The 19,600-nt window shown below is 39.1% G+C and overlaps 2 protein-coding genes and 1 long non-coding RNA gene across 5 annotated transcripts; 2 read left to right on the top strand and 1 right to left on the bottom strand.

Moving 5' to 3' along the window:
• Window positions 1-1,448: 1,448 nt before the first annotated feature.
• LOC120073222 lies at window positions 1,449-17,112 on the top strand. 3 transcript variants are annotated; one of them, XM_039025938.1, is made up of 3 exons: window positions 1,449-1,845; window positions 15,893-16,151; window positions 16,722-17,112. In XM_039025938.1, exons 1-3 carry the CDS (start codon window positions 1,690-1,692, stop codon window positions 16,787-16,789), a joined length of 483 nt encoding a protein of 160 aa, XP_038881866.1. In that variant the 5' UTR covers window positions 1,449-1,689; the 3' UTR covers window positions 16,790-17,112. The 3 variants fall into 3 exon arrangements, with proteins under 3 accessions (XP_038881866.1, XP_038881865.1, XP_038881867.1); XM_039025937.1 differs by having other exon boundaries at window positions 15,890-16,151; XM_039025939.1 differs by lacking the exons at window positions 15,893-16,151; window positions 16,722-17,112 and adding exons at window positions 5,783-5,888; window positions 6,935-6,999.
• On the bottom strand, window positions 17,024-18,896 carry LOC120073221 (protein PNS1-like). Its single transcript, XM_039025936.1, has 3 exons — window positions 18,756-18,896; window positions 17,490-18,632; window positions 17,024-17,368 (listed from the first exon to the last, which is right to left on the bottom strand). The coding sequence occupies exons 1-3, from the start codon at window positions 18,819-18,821 to the stop codon at window positions 17,216-17,218; spliced, it is 1,362 nt and encodes a 453-aa protein (XP_038881864.1). The 5' UTR covers window positions 18,822-18,896; the 3' UTR covers window positions 17,024-17,215.
• Window positions 18,530-19,209, top strand: LOC120073224. Its single transcript, XR_005480701.1, has 2 exons — window positions 18,530-18,668; window positions 18,835-19,209. It is a non-coding gene; the product is annotated as an uncharacterized LOC120073224 (long non-coding RNA).
• Window positions 19,210-19,600: the final 391 nt, after the last annotated feature.

Genomic DNA, 19,600 nt, shown 5'->3' with positions numbered 1-19,600 from the left:
TTGAATTGATAGGGAGGCAACAGAGGTGGATTGTTGTGATTAACTTTCCTGCAAAACAATCTTCCTTTTGTCATTGGCTTTGACAACAAAAGTTTGACTCGACTCAACCGCTTCACAAGCCTTCATCTGTTCTTTAAGGCAAAAATTTCATGATCTCACTCCTATACAATTTTCATTAGAAAATTTATCTTTCTCTCCATCTATGCCATGACCGACTCAACCGTTACATTAGCCATTGTGATAGACACTACATCAAAGTGTGATTATTTCTCTGATCGATAAGAAGCAGGAGCATAATTGTCGAATAAGGGATTTTCTTTGATGAAGATCCCACCTTTAGGAGATTCCATCAGTTGTCCCTATATTTTCTTTGTGAAGACAGAACTTTGTTTTTGTTCCTGCATGATCTTTTTTGAATGACTGTGGGTGACAGGTCCCGTGTAAGTGTCACTTTCGACGGTAAATTTGAATACGACTTTCTTTGATGCAATTTGTTGATTTGTTGATTTAGATGACGAGAGAGATGGGAGGTGGAGATGCCCCACCAAGCATGCCAATTTGTTCACATGAGATTTCTGGATAAACTTGTTTCGTGGAGTTGAACTTGAGTTGATGTCGAATTAATGCAATGTGGTTTGATCTCTAGTACTTGATTCTCTGATTCTTTCTCAGTTGAATGCATATGCTTGACTTGAAGAAGTGAAACGTGAGATGTTCTTGAAGTCAGAGTATTGGAAAAGTCTTTATATCTTCAGGAGAATTGTGTTTTTAAGGAGTGTGTAGCTTTAGGAGTCTAGGAGTCTCATGATTGTTGGGAGAATTCTCTCTGGGCTCTTTGGAATGTAGAATTAGTTGACCCCTATAAATGAAGACAGCTTGAATTCTCTGGTGGGCTTTGTAGGCTTGAGTTTGGTTGATTCATGGGCTTAGCCTTTGGGTCCAATTAGTTTGATTTGGGTCTGATTTGGCACTTGGGTCAATTTAAGGCCTATTTTCTAGCCCAAATAAAAATATCAAATTGGACCAAATTAAATTTGATTGAATCCAACAGTCATAAAGAAAAAACGCGACATTATCTAAACTAACCGATTTATGTTTTCAACTTCAATTTAGGACACATTCAATTTCTAATTGGTTCCAAATTTGATGATTTGTAATTTTGTCATTAATGTGAAAAATGATGTGACAATTTGTGATTGACCCAAAATTTTTCATTCAATAGTAACCTCTATATAAGTTTGAAAGTTTCAATTTTTATTATTTAATTTTGATAAATATTATAAATTTGAGTGTCTAATTTTAATGTTTGTACACGTTTGAGGTTTCAAATTTTATAATTGAAAATTTGAGGATGTAATTATAATTATCACACAATCCTTTTTTGCAATTTGCCTATTGAGATAAAAATGAGTATTTGTATACTAAATTAAACAATAAGGTGAGTTTTTATGTCAAACAAAATGGAAGACGTCACCAATGGCCACCAAAATTCATTCACCAATTTGCCATCTGCAATTCGTTAACAACAAGAGAAAAACACCCAATTTTCGAGCTCACCTGTAGGCTGTAAGCATCGAAGTGAGCAATTGTATTGGCGATTTCCTCGAGAATTTCTTCAATTCGAGCTTCTATTTCCATTTCCGCGCTTTGGAGGCCAAATTCATAGAGGATTTCCTTCTTTCATACGCAATGGATTCAGCTACTTTAACCATGTCATCATCCGTCATTTTGCGTAATTCATCGCAGAAATTACTTGCCAATAGAAAGATTCAACCCGGGTTGTGTTTCGCAAGGAACAAGTTCTCCAAGATCTCCGCGGTTTATCCCAATGGCTCTGCTTCTGGGGTTGGTACTTTTCAAATTGCTTATGTGATTCTATTTTCTGTTTTCCGGGTATTACTTGAAAGTTCTTTATTCAATGAATGAATCTATTATACATTCATTTTACTACATTTGAAGGTGTTTGGTTGTTTGATGCATACATAGGATTATAATTGGATCGTTTCAGCTATGTTTTTCTGATAGAGGCCGAGCATTTTGGTTTAAAGTTATTGCTCTATTGTGTTTTTTTCCCTTTTTATATTTGCATTCAGTTTAAACTTGACAAGGTTTAATGAGAAAGAGTAGAACATCTTTTTGCTAAAAGACTGATTATCATCAAGAAGAAAAAAAAAATGATAGAATACAAAGACATATAACAAACCAAGCCTACAAAAAGAAGCGTGAAAAAGGTCTCCAATCTAACAAAAATGAGGTCTAATGAATAATTAGAGAAAGAACTCATTGCAGACGCTAGAGAGAAGTATCAAACTTTGCCAGGGATCAAGCATCAAAAGGTTCCCTCTTAACCTTTTAAAAAATCCTATTGTTTTTCTCTCCCCAAATTCCCCCAACACGGCAACACCATATACACCCCAACCTTCCATTAATAACACCCCTCCCTCCACGTGGTGGATTGAAGAGGAAATCCTCAATCATAACACTAAAATTTCTATGTTTGACTAACTGTAGTCAGATACCCCAAAGAAGATGTTCCAAACTGAATGCGCAAAAGTACAATTTCAGAATAATTGATCCGAGTTTTCCTCGGCCCTCCAAAAAGGAATACAACAAAAAGGCCCGACCAAAGAAAGAACAACATCTTCCTTGGAAGTCTATCCAAGGTATTGATTTTTCCATGGATGACTTGTCAAATAAAGAAATTCACCTTCTTTGAGATTTTAACTCCAAAGAACAGAAACAACTAACTCTCTAAAGGGAAAGGGATCCGATAAACATTGAAAAAGTGATATACAAGAAACACCCTTAGATGGGTTAAGACTCCAACAATGAAATTTTTTTCTCCCTTGCTAAACCCAACATCCCTCAATAACAAAAGAGGGCCACAAATCTCTATTGTTTCCCTCCTGGACGAAGGACGACGGAACTTAAACGAAACACAAGAAGAGCTCCCCAAAAGCATCAAACCATCAACAACAAAACATAATTTCTTATTAGAAAGGTGATAAAAATGAGAACATTTACTGCAAAGGGGGTGATCCCTTAACCACCTATCCTCCCAAAAATATGTTGCCAACCTATCTCCCATCACACACTAGATCATCTCAGAGAATGATGGGAGCTCTGAAGAAATCCTATATTCGATCAAAAAGATGAGGACTGTACTTGCTTATAGTAGTCCGAGTCTCCGAGACCATAGGGATGAGGACTCAGGGTAAAACATAGAGCTCTCACATGTGACCATGGCTGTCTCTTTATGTAACAATCGTTTGTCTGATGTTTAAATCGCAGAAGCTCTCATTTCATATTTTTAAAAAGAACCATTTTTCTGCAGTGGTGTAATTCCTTAAGATAACAGTTTTGGCACCCATGGGCCGTTGCCTGTTGGATTGGCATAATTGTTCGAAACTTGCAAGAGCATTTGTTTGTGATTTTTGATAAGTCAACAAACATTCGTGACAAGTGCTGTAGTAAGATTATATCAACCTTACCTTGTCTTTAATGAAAACCTAAGCAATTAATATTTTATGTCATTAGCATTTGGCAACTTTAACTAGACGTCAAGCATAAGCTCTTTACACTTTTTGCCTTATTCTGTCATATACTTGTGTTGGAAATAAGGGGCTTAGTTGATTGTTTATAGTCCCGGGAGTATTATAGTTATTTACTTTATCCTATTTTTCTTTCCTTATTTGTATTTAGGCTTGTTGGAGCCTATAAACAAAAATTCTCTTGTATCTCTCACATTATGTAAAAATTAATAAAACGGAGACTCTCTATCGTGGTTTTTTCTCCCTGTTTTAGGGTTTTCCACATAAACCTTGTGTCTCCTCTTTCTCTCTTTTCTCTTTTAACATGGTATCAGAGCGTGATGACGAAACCCTAGTCGCCATCGGCGAAAACCAACCGGTGCAAGATAACCTTAGTGCTGCACCAACACCACTTCTGCCACAGCCACTGATGGAGCCTCCGACCGCCACCGCCACCATTGTCGCCGCCACCGCCACCGCCACCACCGTCATTCAGACCGCCATGGACTGGTATCTTCGATCACTGCAAATACATCCTCAATAGCAGCCGATCAGGAACCCCAGTGTCACCAGCTTTACTCCCAGTGTCGCCGCCGTCGCCTCTGGTCCTGCTGCCACCAGCCACTTCATCCAGCCGCTGGAATTTGAAACTGATGCTATTGGATCTTCCACGCATCACCGAGGCAAGTCCGTAATGGGGTGTGATGTGTCGCCAACCGCCTATAATAGCTTGTTGCCGCCTGGGCTTCTCCATCCGCCGCCGTCGAGCTATGAACATCACGGGTCCATGGGTCTTTCTCTGACAATGGTTCAACAACAGTTAGCTGATCTTCAGGCAAGTTTTCAACAATAAATCGCCGCTCTTGGGGCAACCCTAGGTGCTTCCACAACCACAAACTTAAACTCAAGTGTATTGAATTCAGACGTTCCTTCTGGTTTACCAATGTATCCAGAGAATCCGGTATCCTCTTTTCCTACTTTAACTATTGCAAATTATTTGTCTGGTTCTATGAAAAATTCCACAGGCTTAATTGGAGGAGAAAAGTTAAACGGCCAGAATTATTTCTCATGGTCTCAGTCTATTAAAATGGCCCTTGAAGGGCGTCACAAGTTTGGTTATTTGACTGGCAAGATACTTAGACCTAGACCAGGGGATCCTCGAGAGCGCATTTAGAAAGGAGAGGACTCCTTGCTATGATTACTACTGATTAATAGTATGGAGCCTCAGATAAGGAAACCATTATTGTATGCTGCCACCGTTTGAGATATTTGGGATGCTGTTCAAAAATTATATTAAAAAAGGCAGAATGCATTCTTGTCTTTACACTCTGTGCAAACAAATTTATGAGTGCAAACAGGGGACAATAGATATCACTTTGTACTTTAATAAACTGTCCCTAATCTGGCAGGAGATGGACTTGTGTCGCGAAATTATTTGGACTATCTGTGTGGAGGTGTCCAGTATTCCAAAATTGAGGAAGTAGATAGGGTATATGATTTCCTAGCTGGTTTGAACTCCAAATTTGATGCAGTGCGAGACCGTATACTGGACAGAGATCCATACCCTCTCTTATGGAAGTGTGCTTTGAGGTTCGCCTTGAGGAAGACAGATCCAGTGCTATGAACATCACTACTGTGTCACCTATTGATTCTGCTGCCTTTAGTGCGAAATTATCTGCTAATGATGGTGACAAGCACAAGGGTAAACAGACTCCAGTGTGTGAACATTGCAAAAAACCTGGCATACAAAGGAACAGTGCTGGAAATTACATGGTAGACCACCGAATGGTAAAAGGCACCCTCCGAATGACAAGTCCAATTCCTCGGCTGTGCACTTGTGAATGAATTTGCGAGTGCTTTCCAGTCACAACCTCAGGTGAATTGTCAAAGTGACTCTGTTGTCCATTCTCTTGGGGCAATTGCTCAATCAGGTACATCACAACCTTTAAGTCTCCTAAGCATAAATGATAATAAACCATGGATACTTGATTCAGGGGCTACAGATCATTTAACTGGATCATCTGATAACTTCCTATCATATCTTCTATGTGCTGGTAATGAAACGATCAGAATTGCAGATGGGTTTTTTGCTCCTACTGTGGGCAAGGGTCATATTTCTCCCTTCCATAGTTTAACTTTAAAAAAATGTGTTGCATGTACCTAAAATATCTTACAATTTGCTATCTATTAGTAAGATAACCCAAGATCTAAATTGTCAAGTTGCCTTCTCACCGGATAATGTTTTCTTTCAGGACTTGAGCTCGGGGAAGACGATTGGTATTGCCCGACACAATAAGGGATTCTACTTCCTTGATGATGATGCTTCTTCTAGGAACAGTTATAGGACTAGTTTGTTATGTACGTATTTTTCAACTTCAGAAAAAGATTGTATGTTGTGGCATTTTCACCTTGGTCATCCAAATTTTCGATATATGAAATTTTTATTTCCTCATTTATTCCATAAAGTTGATGTCTCTTCTCTTTCTTGTGATGTGTGCATTCATGCAAAACAACATAGGGTCACCTTTCCCTCTTAACCTTACAAACATTCTCACCCTTTAATCTTATTCATAGTGATGTTTGGGGTCCCTCTAGTGTTACCACCTCTTTAGGAAAATGTTGGTTTGTGACATTTATCGATGATCATACCCATCTTACGTGGGTCTTTCTTCTCACTGACAAATCAGAGGTTTCATCGATATTTCAACAATTTTACACCACTATTGAGACTCAGTTCAATACTAAAATTGCTATTCTTCGAAGTGATAATGGTCGTGAATTTCTCAATAATACTCTTCGTGAATTTCTGTCTTCCAAAGGCATTGTTCACCAAAGTTCGTGTGCCTATACACCTCAATAGAATGGAGTGGCTGAAAGGAAAAATCGTCACCTCTCAAGGTTGCCCGATCTTTCATGCTATCTACCTCTCTTCCATCTTATTTGTGGGGAGATGCAATTCTTACTGCAGCTCATCTTATTAATCGAATGCTTTCTCGTATTCTCCAACTCCAAATCCCTCTTGAATGCCTCAAGGAGTCATACCCAACCACACGACTCATTCTTGATGTTTCTCTCCAGGTTTTTGGGTGTTCTGTCTTTGTCCATAGTCATGGCTCTAACCAAACTAAGTTTACCCCTCGTGCTTAGAAATGTGTCTTCCTTGGATATCCTCTTCACCAGCGAGGTTATAAATACTTCCATCCTTCTTCTCGAAAATACTTTATCTCCATGGATGTCACATTCCTTGAGGATAAACCCTTCTTCCCTGTTAGTCATCTTCAAGGGGAGAGTACTAGTGAAGAGACTAACTGGTCAACATCCTCAGTCCCTATTGATCTTTCTAAGTCCATCTTGAGTTCCCATGACACTGTTCTACCTACTAAACAGGTCCTTTGGTAATACAGGTCAGAAAGGAAATTGTGTCCCCTACTGTTTCTCCAGCTCCGGTTCATGAATCTGAACCAACACAAGCCCAAGGTACTATTGAGTGTGTCCTTGATAATAATGATTTGTGTGTTGAGGATGATATTATGGATGTAATTGAGAATGACAGGACTGATGTGTTAATTCTAGAAAATAACAGACAGTGATGAGACTACAACAAAAACACAAGAGAGTGAGATTCTACCTCAGCCTGAAACGTGCAATCAGAATCCTACTTAAGGTGGAAAAGCAGATGACGATCATAATGCTTCTCTTGGGCCTTGAGAAAGGACACCAGGTCTTGCACTAAGTATCCTATGTATAGCTTTCTATCTTTTTTTTTTTAAAAGGAAACAATTCATTAATATAAGAGAATAGCGAGCAAAAGCCCAAAGTACAAGAGGGTTATACAATGAGCTAAATAACAACCGAATATCAAACGGATCAGCTAGCGCACCCGGGTATCTCAACTAGGTTGACACCCCCTTAGCGCCCTCATCACATCCAAAAACAAACTATGACTAGCTTATAAATGAAAGCACAAAGCATTACACTCCCCAAAAAGAACAAACACCGGGGCAAAAACTTAAACAAACGGTCTGAAAAATTAAAGAAAAATCTAAGTAAACTGCTGGCTGCTGAAGAGACTAAAAACCATCACTTGAGAGGGAGGTCACCCTCCAATTGAGATTGAATTCTGATAAACTGTAGGTATTAAAGTGTTTGGAGAGGATACACCAAGAAGAAGCAAGCCGACGGGCTGATTCGAGTCGATCTTGGCAACCAAGAGTCTTATCATGGAACACCCTTTGATTTCTTTCAAACCAAAGGTCAGCCAGCAGAGTCTTGACTGCATTCAACCACAATATACAGCTGGATTTGTGTAGATTTATACCAACTAAAAGCTGCAGCAAGTTGCCCTTAAAGTCATTGCTCATAACCCATGAAAAGTTGAAGAAGGACAGCAACTTATCCCAACACCAAGCTGAATAGGAACACGAAAAAAAAAGGTGGAGGGAGTCTTCTGACCAATTTAGGCACAAAGGGCATATTGAAGGAGAAATATAGCTGGTTGCCAACTTGCTTTGCAAAACTGAGGCTACATTCAGCTGACCAAAAAGCATTATCCAGACTAAAATGTTAATCCTTTGCGGGCTGCAAGTCTTCCACAGGGCCGAGTAGAGAGTTTTGTCCATTGGGGAGGAGTGGGAAAGGTGTATTTTAAATGAATTGACCGTAAAGAGTCCCAAGGCTGAGATAGACTATACCTTTCTATCAACAACCTCTGAAATTTTCCTTGTTGCAATAACCCCAAGCAATTCTTGAAAAGAGATGATCTCCTTTTCTTTAAGCAAACGACGAAAGGTGATTGACCAAGCGGCCAATCTATTGTCCCAATGGTCAACAACCGAGCCATTTGGAAACAAGGTGATACTGAAGAGATTTGGAAATAAGGTACTGAAAGGGTCACTCCCTCCGAAGGGTCTAACCAAAATGCAATTTTGTTGCCATTTCCAAGTTTGAAAGTGGCCAACGACTCAACTTTTAGCCAAGACTTAGAAATACTGATCCACGGGCTTCTCAAATTTCTACCCCATTTACTTGCCGTGTTCCAATTAAAAGGATCCGTGCTATGAATGCTTCTGATAACTTGACCCCAAAAAGAGCCTTCCTCTTTGAAGAATCTCCAGCCCCATTTAGCAAGTAGTGCTAAATTCATAGTTTTGAATCCACCAAGGCCGACGAGGCCTCCATCTGTCAAAGGTTCTTGTACCAAAGCCCACTTCACCAAATGATTTAGCTTGCTGCCATTGTGCCTTTCCCAAAAGAAGTTCCGTGTGATCCTTTCCAATTTTGAAGCAACTCCATCCGGCAATATGAATATGGACATAAAATGCGTTGGGAGGTTAGACAAAACTGACTTGCATAATGTGACTCTACCACCTCTTGATAGGTTGAAACGCTTCCATTTGTCCAATTTAGCTCGAAAGTTGTTCAAAGTGGTTGCCAAAAAGACAGATTTTTCGGGTACCCACCTAAAGGCAGCCCAAGGTATAGGATTGGAAGATGATCAACCTTACAATTTAATGAAGCAGCCATGGAAAACAACTCATTTTCATCCACATTTATACCGTAAAGGGCTGATTTATCCCAGTTTACCTTCTACCCTGAACACCATTCGAAAAACTCCACCGTTTGCTTTAGTTTTGCAAGCATGCTGCTGTCATACTTACAAAAAAAAGCATATCATCCGCAAATTGAAGGATGGAGATTTGAATTTTATCTTTTCCAACCACAAAACCTTCATATAGACCGGCTTGAATAATCTTGTTCACCAAAGCACTTAAAACTTCACTTACGAGAAGGAAAAGGAAAGGTGAGAGGGGATCACCTTGCCTAATACCTTTTGTGGCAGCCACCCTTCCCCTTGGTTTACCATTGATGAAGATTGAAAACATTGGATTTTTAACACAGCCCAGAATCCAATCTATCCATTTCTGACCAAAGTTTTTGCTTCTCAACACCTTTTCTAGGAATTCTCAATCAACACGATCGTAGGCCTTTTCCAAATCAAGCTTGAGAATCCACCCCTTCTTCTTTTTCACTCTATAATCTTCTACAGCTTCGTTAGCAATGAGGATGGGGTCTAATATTTGCCTTCCTTCAATAAAGGCACTTTGGGAAGGAACTATAATGCTAGGCATTACCAATTTTATTCTTTCAGCCAGCACCTTTGCAACAACCTTATATAACACTGATGTTAAGCTAATTGGCCTGAAATCACTAACCTTGACTGCTATTTTCTTCTTTTGAATAAGACAGATGAAGTTTTCTTTTATACACGCATTAAGCTTACCATTCTTATAGAAATCTTCAAAGGTGGATTGCAGATTGTCCTTGATCAAGTGCCAAAATTTTAGCAGAAACTCCACTGTGAATCCATCGGGTCCAGGTGCTTTGCATTTTCCAAGTTTCCTTACAGCTGCCTTAATTTCATCGGGTGAGAACTTGGCTTGTAGACTTGCATTCTGAATTGAATTGATACAAGACCAATCTAGGTTCAAGGGAAGATGCCTTAAACCCAGGTATTTAAGGAAAATGTTGCTGTAAAAATTCAGGATTAATTGTTCAACCTCTTGAAAAGAAGTCGTTGGCACCCCTTGATCATCTAATAGTTCAGCAATAAAATTTCTTCTCTTCTTTGCAGCTAAGTATTTATGGAAAAAACTTGTGTTTTCATCTCCCAGCTTTAACCAATTCAACTTATTTTTTTGAATTAGATTAACTTCCTCCAATTTATAAAGAGACATTAAATCTGACTTCAAAGTGGATCTAAGTGTCAATTCAATACTAGCAAGGGTAGAGCAATCGGCAAGAGCATCCCATTTTTCAATTTCTTTTAACAACCCCTCTTCTTCCCTTCTTTGATCTTCTTGGAATTTTTGATCTTCTTGGAATTTTGAATGCCACTCCTTTACTGCTGTCTTTACATTTTTCAGCTTCTGATTAAGGGCGAAACCAGCCCAACCTTAAACATTACTGCTTGACCAAACCGATTCAATGATTTTGACACACTCCTTATTAAACAACCAGCTGTTACAAAATCTAAAAAGGGAAGGACCCCAGTTGAACGACCCTGCTTCTAGCAAAATTGGAAAGTGATCTGAGAAGGATCTGACTTGTCTATTAACTCTAGAATTTTCAAACAACTCATCCCAAGTTTTAGAGATGAAAAAGCGATCTAATAGAGATCTTGAAGCTGAAACATCTTCCCTAGACCAAGTAAAACTGCCATTTCCCAACGGACCTCCAAAAGATTGGCTTGGTCTATGAAGTTGTTAAATTTCCTCATTCCTTTGGTACTTCTGCCCATAGGAAATCTTTCATGCACCCATCTTGTAATATTAAAGTCTCCCCCGATACACCACGCTTCTACACAATAATATGAAAGAGATAGAAGTTCTGGCCAAACGAATTTTCTTTCTTTATAATCATTTGGTCCATAGACATTAGTGATCCAGCAAGTCTTATTGCAAGCAGTGATGCATTTTACTGATAACGAATACCCTCCTTTCAAAGTTTCAACCACAGAAATCAAATTCTTATCCCATAATGTCAATAATCCGCCTGAATATCCAAATGATTCCACGAATTCCCATCCTATTTCTTTAGAACTCCAAAGGGTTTTGATGAAGCTCAATTCAAAGCTATCTTTCTTTGATTCTTGAATTAGAACTACTGCTGGATTATGTTTCTTTAGAAAACGCTTGAGAGATAACCTTTTATTAACATCTTTTAGGCCTCTAGTATTCCAAGACACGATTCTTATAATTCAGGCCCAAAAATAGGTTATAGCCTCAACTACCAACCGTTAATCCAGAATGAGATGACAATCCGTGACTATTAATTTTAGATGAGTTGGGAGATCACACGGAATGGCTGTAGAGATGGAGCCAATTGCTTCTGAAGAGCTGTCTTCCTCTGTCTGAAACAAGGGATTTAAATCTGGTACAATTGGGGCTTCTTTTTTTTTCTCTTCTGAAAAACCATCTGATCTATCCCACTCCCCTTTTTCACTACTCATGTTGAAGGGAGAATCAAGGAAGACATCCCCTTTATCTGTTGAGAACTAACCTGGATTGGAGCTTGGAGAACCTCTCAGAAAGGTATGCTCTGAATTAGGTAGAGAAAAAACAGAGTGTTCAAAAAGAGGAGGGGGGGCTGACCTGGAACTTTGAGGCTGATCTTGAATTGAAGTGCAATGAGCTTCTAATAAATCCGGGTTATGAACTGCCACTGATTTGGCTTTAAGACTTGATTTCTTGATTGAATCCTTACCAAGCTTTCTTCTGATGAAATGTTTAGGGAAGAATTTAAAGAGGTAGGGGGGATGCTTGGTTTTATTTTTACGTTTAGCCCCTGATTTGCTAGACCTTGGCGCTGGTTTACAGCAGGGGGGAAAAGTTGCGCAGAGGAGGGGACTGGATTTTTTAAGGCGAGCTCAGAGACCGGCAGAGGCAGAGGAGCCGGATTTTTAGTGAAAACAGGGGAAGGAAGCTTACTCGGGCTGGAGCAGGGGAGCAGTGCTATTGACTTGGAAGACGAGTGGACTTCTTTGGTGGTTGAGAAAAGCAACGCTGGCTGCCTCAAATTAAAATTTGACATAGGTACTTTCACATCATAAAGTCCCAAGGACTTTTCATTTTTTTGAGCAAGCGACTGTTCGACTTCAACAGGCAAGAGGCCGGCTACACAATCAATTACTCCCTTCTCTCTCTTCTTAAAGGCTCGAGGCACCTTTTCAACTTTGTCAATAAAGGCCTGTGACTGTTCGACTACTTTCACACAAGACCCTTTACTTGTAGGAGGCTGTTCGACTTCTTCGGCTAAGATGGATGCAGGGGTGGTTGGAGTTCCTGTGAATAATCCCATTGAATGAGGAGAATGTGTCTTTTCAACTTCCTCCGCGACTCTTGCAGCTCTTTGCAGGGGACTCTTTTTTGGGATTTGATTCGGATTTCTTGAAAAAATAGGCTTGGAATGGGAGGAGACAAGGAAGGTCCAATCTGAAATATCTAAGTTGAAATTTACTCCATCTTTAATAACATCATTCAACCGAACAAGGTCAATTGGATTAGAAAAATCCTTAAATAGTAAATTCCCCACTGCCTTGGATGGAGCTTCTAAACAATCGATATCTCCAAAATTTAGATAAAAATTTCCACGATTTGCATCCTTAATTTCAATTGTAGCCGGCATGAACCCACAAAGGTTTCTTCTAACTTGAATTTTGGCTTCTAAACAGTTTGTTAGGTTGAGAGTTTCTGAGGCAATTGATTTCAAACCCCTAAAGTAAGCACCTATGGCTTCAAACGTATTTCTTCCCCAATAATCCAGTGGAAGGTTCTTGATTGATAACCATCCTCCGAAACCTTTCATTATTGAGGCTCTTCCATGCCTTGTGGGATTCCATTTTTCAAACAACAAATGAAATGGACCAAACATTTGCCATTTGCCTGGATTTGAAATCAGAGTATTCAAATCACCACTACTGACTTTAATTAAAGCTTTATCTGCAAACAGGAGATTAATAGTAACACTGGTTTTAAAGGCCTCACTCAACACTTTTGAAATTTCCTTCCAATCATTATAGACTAGGAGCCTTGAAATGAGCCATAAACTACTAAAATCTTCTTTGAGAACTTCATGATCCTTTTGGATCCAAAATGACCTCCCACCTGTTTTATTCGACTCTGAACAAAGGACTTTTGAAGTGCAATTGATTTAAACTTTAAGGGTTTTGGAACCGGCTGAGAGAATCTACCTTTCACCACTTCTGAGTAACTTTTCACTTGAAGAACTTGCTGAACTGATGGATCTTTGAAGATGTGAATGCTGGCTTCAATCATGTCCTTGAACTCTTGCCAGCCTGAATTTCCATCACCATATGGAACGTGAATGTTCTTTCTTCCCCCTGAGGCTGGCCACACTGCACACTCTACAAACCATTTATCATTAGCTCTGAATTTGGCTAGACGTATGAAACTCTCATCTATTCTTTCCTTTAACAAAAAGAACTCAAAAGTTGGAACAAACAAAAGTCTTCTAAAGCTTTCTTTAAGCCAAATGGCTGAGGCGCTAAAGAAAGGAACATGGACTGGCCTCTTTTCAAATCTTCCACAATGAACCCGGAACCCTCTTGCCACATACAAAATAAATGATCCAGAATGCTACAACTTTTAATCTCCATGACTGGAAAACACAAAAACACAACGCACAGCAAGCCGCGGGAAGGGGAACCACTTGAGAGGGAAGGAGAAGAGGGAAATAGAGGGGAAAGGGATGCAGTTAAGGTGAGGATCCATAGAGAAAACCGGCGAGGTGGTTAGCGGAGGGGGAGAGAGGTTGAGATGGGGCGGGGAGGGAGAGGGAGGGGAGGGAGGGGAGAGACATTTTTTGTATAGCTTTCTATCTTACAGTAATCTATCTTCTAAGTTTAGGGCTTTCACTACCAGTCTTGACACAACAACAATATCGAAAAACATACATGTGAGATTCCAGAGTGGTAGACTGCCGTTGTGGAAGAAATGAGAGCTCTTGAAAAGAATAATATGTGGGACCTTGTTACTCTCCCAAAAGGACATAAAACAGTTAGGTGCAAGTGGATGTTCACTCTGAAGTATAAATCTGATGGTACTTTAGACAGGTACAAGGCCATACTTGTAGTGAAAGAGTTTACTCAGACGTATGGGGTAGACTATTCAGAAACTCTCTCCTTTAGCGAAGTTAAACACGATTTAGGTTATTCTCTCTGTTGTAGTAAATAAAGATTGACCTCTCCACCAACTTGATGTGAAAAATGCCTTTCTAAATGGTGATTTAGACGAAGAGGTGTATATGAGCCCTCCTCCAGGTTTTGAAGCTTAGTTTGATCATCGGGTGTGTAAACTCAAAAAGTCCTATGGCCTGAAACAATCCCCGAAAGCTTGGTTTGAAAGGTTTACTACCTTTTTCAAGTCCCAAGGGTTTATTCAAGGACACTCTAACCATACATTGTTCACAAAAATGTTACTGTCTGGGAAAATTGCTGGCCTAGTTGTGTATGTGAATGATATTGTATTGTCAGGAGATGATATTGATGAGATAACCAAACTGAAAAAGAAGATGGCAGACGAGTTTGAAATCAAAGACCTCGGGAATCTAAAGTATTTCCTTGGAATGGAAGTGGCCAGATCAAGGGAAGGAATCTCTGTCTCACAACAGACGTACACTCTTGACTTGTTAAAGGAATCAGGTATGATTGAATGAAGACCTGCTGACACTCCTATAGAATTTGATGCCAAACTGGGAGATTCTATTAACAAAGTTCCGATTGATAAAGAGAGGTATTAGCATTTAGTGGGAAAGTTAATTTATTTATCACATACCAAACTAGACATTTCTTATGCCGTCAGTGTTGTCACTCAGTTTATGTAGGCACCTTATGAAGAATATATGGAAGTTGTGAATCGAGTTCTGAGGTATTTGAAAAAAACTTTTGGTAAAGGTCTAATGTTCAGAAAAACTGATAGGAAATGCATTGAGGCTTCTACCGACTCTGATTGGACAGGATCAGTGACTGACAGAAAGTCTACCTCAGGGTACTGTACCTTTGTGTGGGGTAACCTGGTTACTTGGAGAAGTGAGAAGCAAAGTGTAGTTGCTAGAAGTAGTGTAGAGGCTGAATACAGAGCTATGAGTTTGGGAATTTGTGAAGAAATATGGTTGAAGAAAGTAATGTCTGATCTTCATCAAGATGGTGTCTTACCTATGAAACTCTATTGTGATAATAAAGCTGCTATAAGCATCAGCAATAATCTAGTACAACATGATCAAACGAAACATGTGGAGATTGACATACACTTTATAAAAGAGAAACTGGACAATGACAATACCTGTATTATGTATATTCCATCAAATCAACAAGTGGCAAATGTTCTCACTAAAGGGTTACTTAGGCAAAATTTCGACTCTTACATTAGCAAATTGGGTTTGATTGATATCTATGCTCCAACTTGAGGAGGAGTGTTGGAAATAAGGGGCTTAGTTGATTGTTTATAGTCTCAAGGGTATTATAGTTATTTACTTACCCTATTTTTCTTTCCTTTTTTGTATTTAGGCTTGTTGGAGCCTATAAATAAGAATCCTTTTATATGGCTCACATTATGTAAAAATTAATAAAAGGAGACTCTCTATCGTGGTTTTTTCTCCCTGTTCTAGGGTTTTCCACGTAAACCTTGTGTATCCTCTTTCTCTCTTTTCTCTTTTAACAGCTTGTCTACATGTTTGTGCTTGTGTATGGAATGATATGCTTGCATCTTGCAATTGTATAGTTCTGCATTCATAGTTTCCATATAATATGGTTTTGAGAATATTGTCAAATTTTCTGGACGTAGCAGGGGGATTCTTCACCTGCAGATGTTCATAGACGACGAAGTTCTTTTGAATCTTTGTTTTGCTATGACAAGGCTATCCCAGAGGAAAGAATTGAGACGCCTGTTGGAATATCTCTGGCAGAGAGAATGATTGGAGACAATCCCCGTTGCACTGATTGTCATGCCAAAGGTGTCGTCCTTTGCGCAACTTGCTCTGGTTCAGGCTTGTATGTCGACTCAATATTGGAGAGCCAGGGAATAATTGTGAAAGTTCGTTGCCTGGGTAAAATTGCATTCCTTCTTAAACTATTAGTAGCAACATTTAGGTGTGGTTCCATTCGAATTAGGACATTTTTTTTAGGGCCCTGTTCTGTAATTTTCTTGTTTTCCCCCTGTTATCTGTTGCTCTTTTGGTTCAGGCCTCCCCTTTTTGTAGGGCTCTTTTTTTGCCATGCCCGTTTATATTTTTTCATTTGTTCTCAAATGAAAGCCGTTTTCTTCTCCAGATGGGCGCTTTTTATTTTGACCTTGTCAGATTGTTACTTATCTAGTGGCCATCATGGTTGTTTAACTTTAAAGCAGAAAAGAAGTCAACAAGATACTAGATGTACTTTTTCCTGTAGTCATTTCCATATATCTTAGATATTTTTAAGAAATCGATGCTGTAAACTGTGGAAACTTTTGAATAAATTAGGCTTGTTTTCTATCCTGTGCATTTTATTCAATTATACTTGTTGAAAAGGGATTTTTGTTTGTTTGTTCGTTCGTTTCAGCACTGTTAGTCGTCTGTACTTTTAGTTGTCAGTTAACTTATTGAAAAGTTTGTCCTAACTCTGTAATCATCTTCTTGTAGGTTGTGGTGGAACTGGCAATATCATGTGTTCAGAATGCGGTGGTCGAGGTCACCTGGGATCTAAATGAGTTGCAAAGACTCCTTTTGGAAGGATTCGTATTGAACTGTCCCCAGCTGTAATATTGGGCATGGATTATGTATTGATGATGAGATATATTGATCTTGTAATTTAGTGAAGATTGCTAGAGTTCATTTTTCATTTAGGCACTTTGTGGGATATTCTTACCATAGTGTTCGGTTCAATTTTGATTTAGTTCAAATTAACTTCCCGTGTTCCCTTCCCGCAACATTTATACTTGCAAGTCAAATCAACATGGCTTCTTTCTGAACAGAAAGTTGTGGAATGTATGAACTATAATGTCAGAAATACATAAACTGCAAGCTTTCACAATTACTGCATATATCTCTTTGTTTTTTTTATTCTTTTAGTAGTCCAGTCTCTTACTGGAGCTTGAGGAATGGTCTAAATCTGCTTCTTCACTTGCTTTCAAGTTTCATGGTTGATTAAACTTGCTGTCTCTTCCCCGCCGAAGTTCTCGAATCTTCTCTGGCACAGTGGAGTCAAAGCGAGGATGCAGGGGATTGTCTGCATAAGCCACATAGTAGGCAGAAACACATGCTTGTGGCCACGCCATTGCTATTCGACACTGCAACAAAAACCATGAGCATTGTCGTCCAGAAGTTAAATTCCTCTCAGGTATATTACCACTAAATTCAGTAAAGTTTAGGACAGTTTTTTTTTGGGTCTATAATAATTCAGTTCGTTACCAGAAAATAGCCAATTAGGAAGGTGTAGATTGCTAATTCTGTTGCGTAGCTCTTGTGTATTACCAGTGCCCAGATCCCACTGATGAGGCTGCAGATTGCACCACCCGAAACCCCGCAGAGAACGCAGAAGGACACGGTGAGATCATAGTCTATAAGAATTCCCAAATCTACCCTTTTGAATGCCTCCCAGGTATCATGGGAAGCCTGCACAATCCCTTTATTGTAAACGCCGACGTGGACAAAACCCCACCTGTTTCCATGGTTTCTCAGCATCAAAGCCAATCCCGAGTAGCAATGTGCACAAGAGAAAAGGAACTCATCCGAGTCCCCCGCCACCAGCCTCATGGAACGTGCAGATCCCTGGATGAAGCTGATAAGGGGGATGATGGCTGAGCCAAGAGAAATAGTTCCAATTGAATCCTTTACTGTGTCGTGGAAAGCTGCTTGTATATCCTTTTCGTTACCCCAAGCTAAATTCAAGTACTTTATGCGCGAGATTGTAACTTGCACTATGTTCTTGATGACCTGCAGACTCCAGGCTAAGCTCAACAGTATTGCTGCTACGAACAATGCTTTAAAACCAGACCTAACAGCAATTGCGCCACCGATGCCGATGACCAAGAAAGATGCATAAAGAATGCCAATGAGGATCGATCCAATGACAAAGATTGGAGTGTTCTTCGGAGGGTATTCGGTAGAAAGTGAGAGAATTTTAATCGCATAATTCAACCGGTGATTGATCCAACAGACATATACAGACATAATCAAGGAACAAACTATGAGGACTACTCCTGCTGCTAAACCGCCACGAGATCCAACAATGACAAAGAAAACGCCAGAAGCGAGTGATAGAATGGGGCTGAACCAGAAGGCTGTCTTGATGGCCATAGAAGGAGAACAGCCAGTGAAAGCCTGCCATGAAAAGCCAATGATTCCAGAGCTTCCAATAGAAGCCAACAATGGAGGGTACCACTTTTCCGGGTGAAAATGATGTGTTTTAGAAGCTGACTGAAGTCCTCTAACTGTCAAAAAGATCACCAACACAGCTACCAGACATAAATGGACATTGAAAACTAATCTAGAAAGCCACCTGAAAATTCTCCATCCCACGGCTGGCTCATTCGGATGGATAGGTTCTTGAACCTGCAACAACAGCCAACAAGATTCATTCATATACATGTAAGTCAATCTCCTTACACCTAAATGAATCTGAATTGACATGAATATGAAAATGGAGGTACTTTCTTGAGAGAGAAAGAAACCAACCTTGTTTATTTCTAGAACTTGGTGAGATTGATTCTGCAATATTTTTGGTGGTGTTCTGGTTTCCATTTCTTCATTCCAGGAAGAAACCAGTTCCTAAATTCATCAAAAACAGAAGCAGTTTGTAGTATTTTCTTGTCTTCTTGAAGTGCGCTCTGGATTGGTTGATGAACAAGTAAACTTTCTTGGAAATCCGTGGCCCTCAAGATTCAACAAAACTCAATGTTCTTGAGATTTGAACTTTTCCAAGTCTTCTTTAACTAATCATTTTCTCATGTATTTGTATGTGGAATTATAATTTTGGTCAAAGTGGGTGTAGGTTTCTGTTCTGCTGATCTGGCAGCATGGGGGATGGTGACGTGGACCAAAGGGTTTCTTCTTGGTTTGTCTCAGGTTATCATCCTTGTGATCCACCTCTCTTCTCATAAAGAAAAACGGTCTCTACTTTCTATTTTTATTCTTCTTTTTCTTTTTCTTTTTCCCTTTTTCAATCAACTCAAAGTTGAACAAGTTAACTAAAATATTTTTCTTCTCTCTTTTTTTTTTGTTATTTATTTCTTGTTTTCTAAAGTAGAATCCTATGTTTTTTAAAAGAAATACACTGTTTCTTCATGAAATTTATTAGTTTATATTCTTGCTTTCTACTCTTTTTATTTTTTATTATTTTATATATATATATCTAAAGAAGTAATTTACAGTTTTGCCCTTCCAAGTTCCAATAATTTAAAGTTTAATTAAAAAAAGAGAAAAAAAGAAACAATTCTTTCTTCGTTGTTAATGATTATGAGTGATTGATTGCTTCACAAGTTAAATTTTCATTTTGTCAACGCTTTCTTTTTTCTTATTTG

This window comes from Benincasa hispida, chromosome 3, assembly GCF_009727055.1.
Source record: "Benincasa hispida cultivar B227 chromosome 3, ASM972705v1, whole genome shotgun sequence".
In the NCBI taxonomy this organism is placed as follows: Eukaryota; Viridiplantae; Streptophyta; class Magnoliopsida; order Cucurbitales; family Cucurbitaceae; genus Benincasa; species Benincasa hispida.
This window is presented reverse-complemented; position numbering and strand designations above follow the sequence as displayed.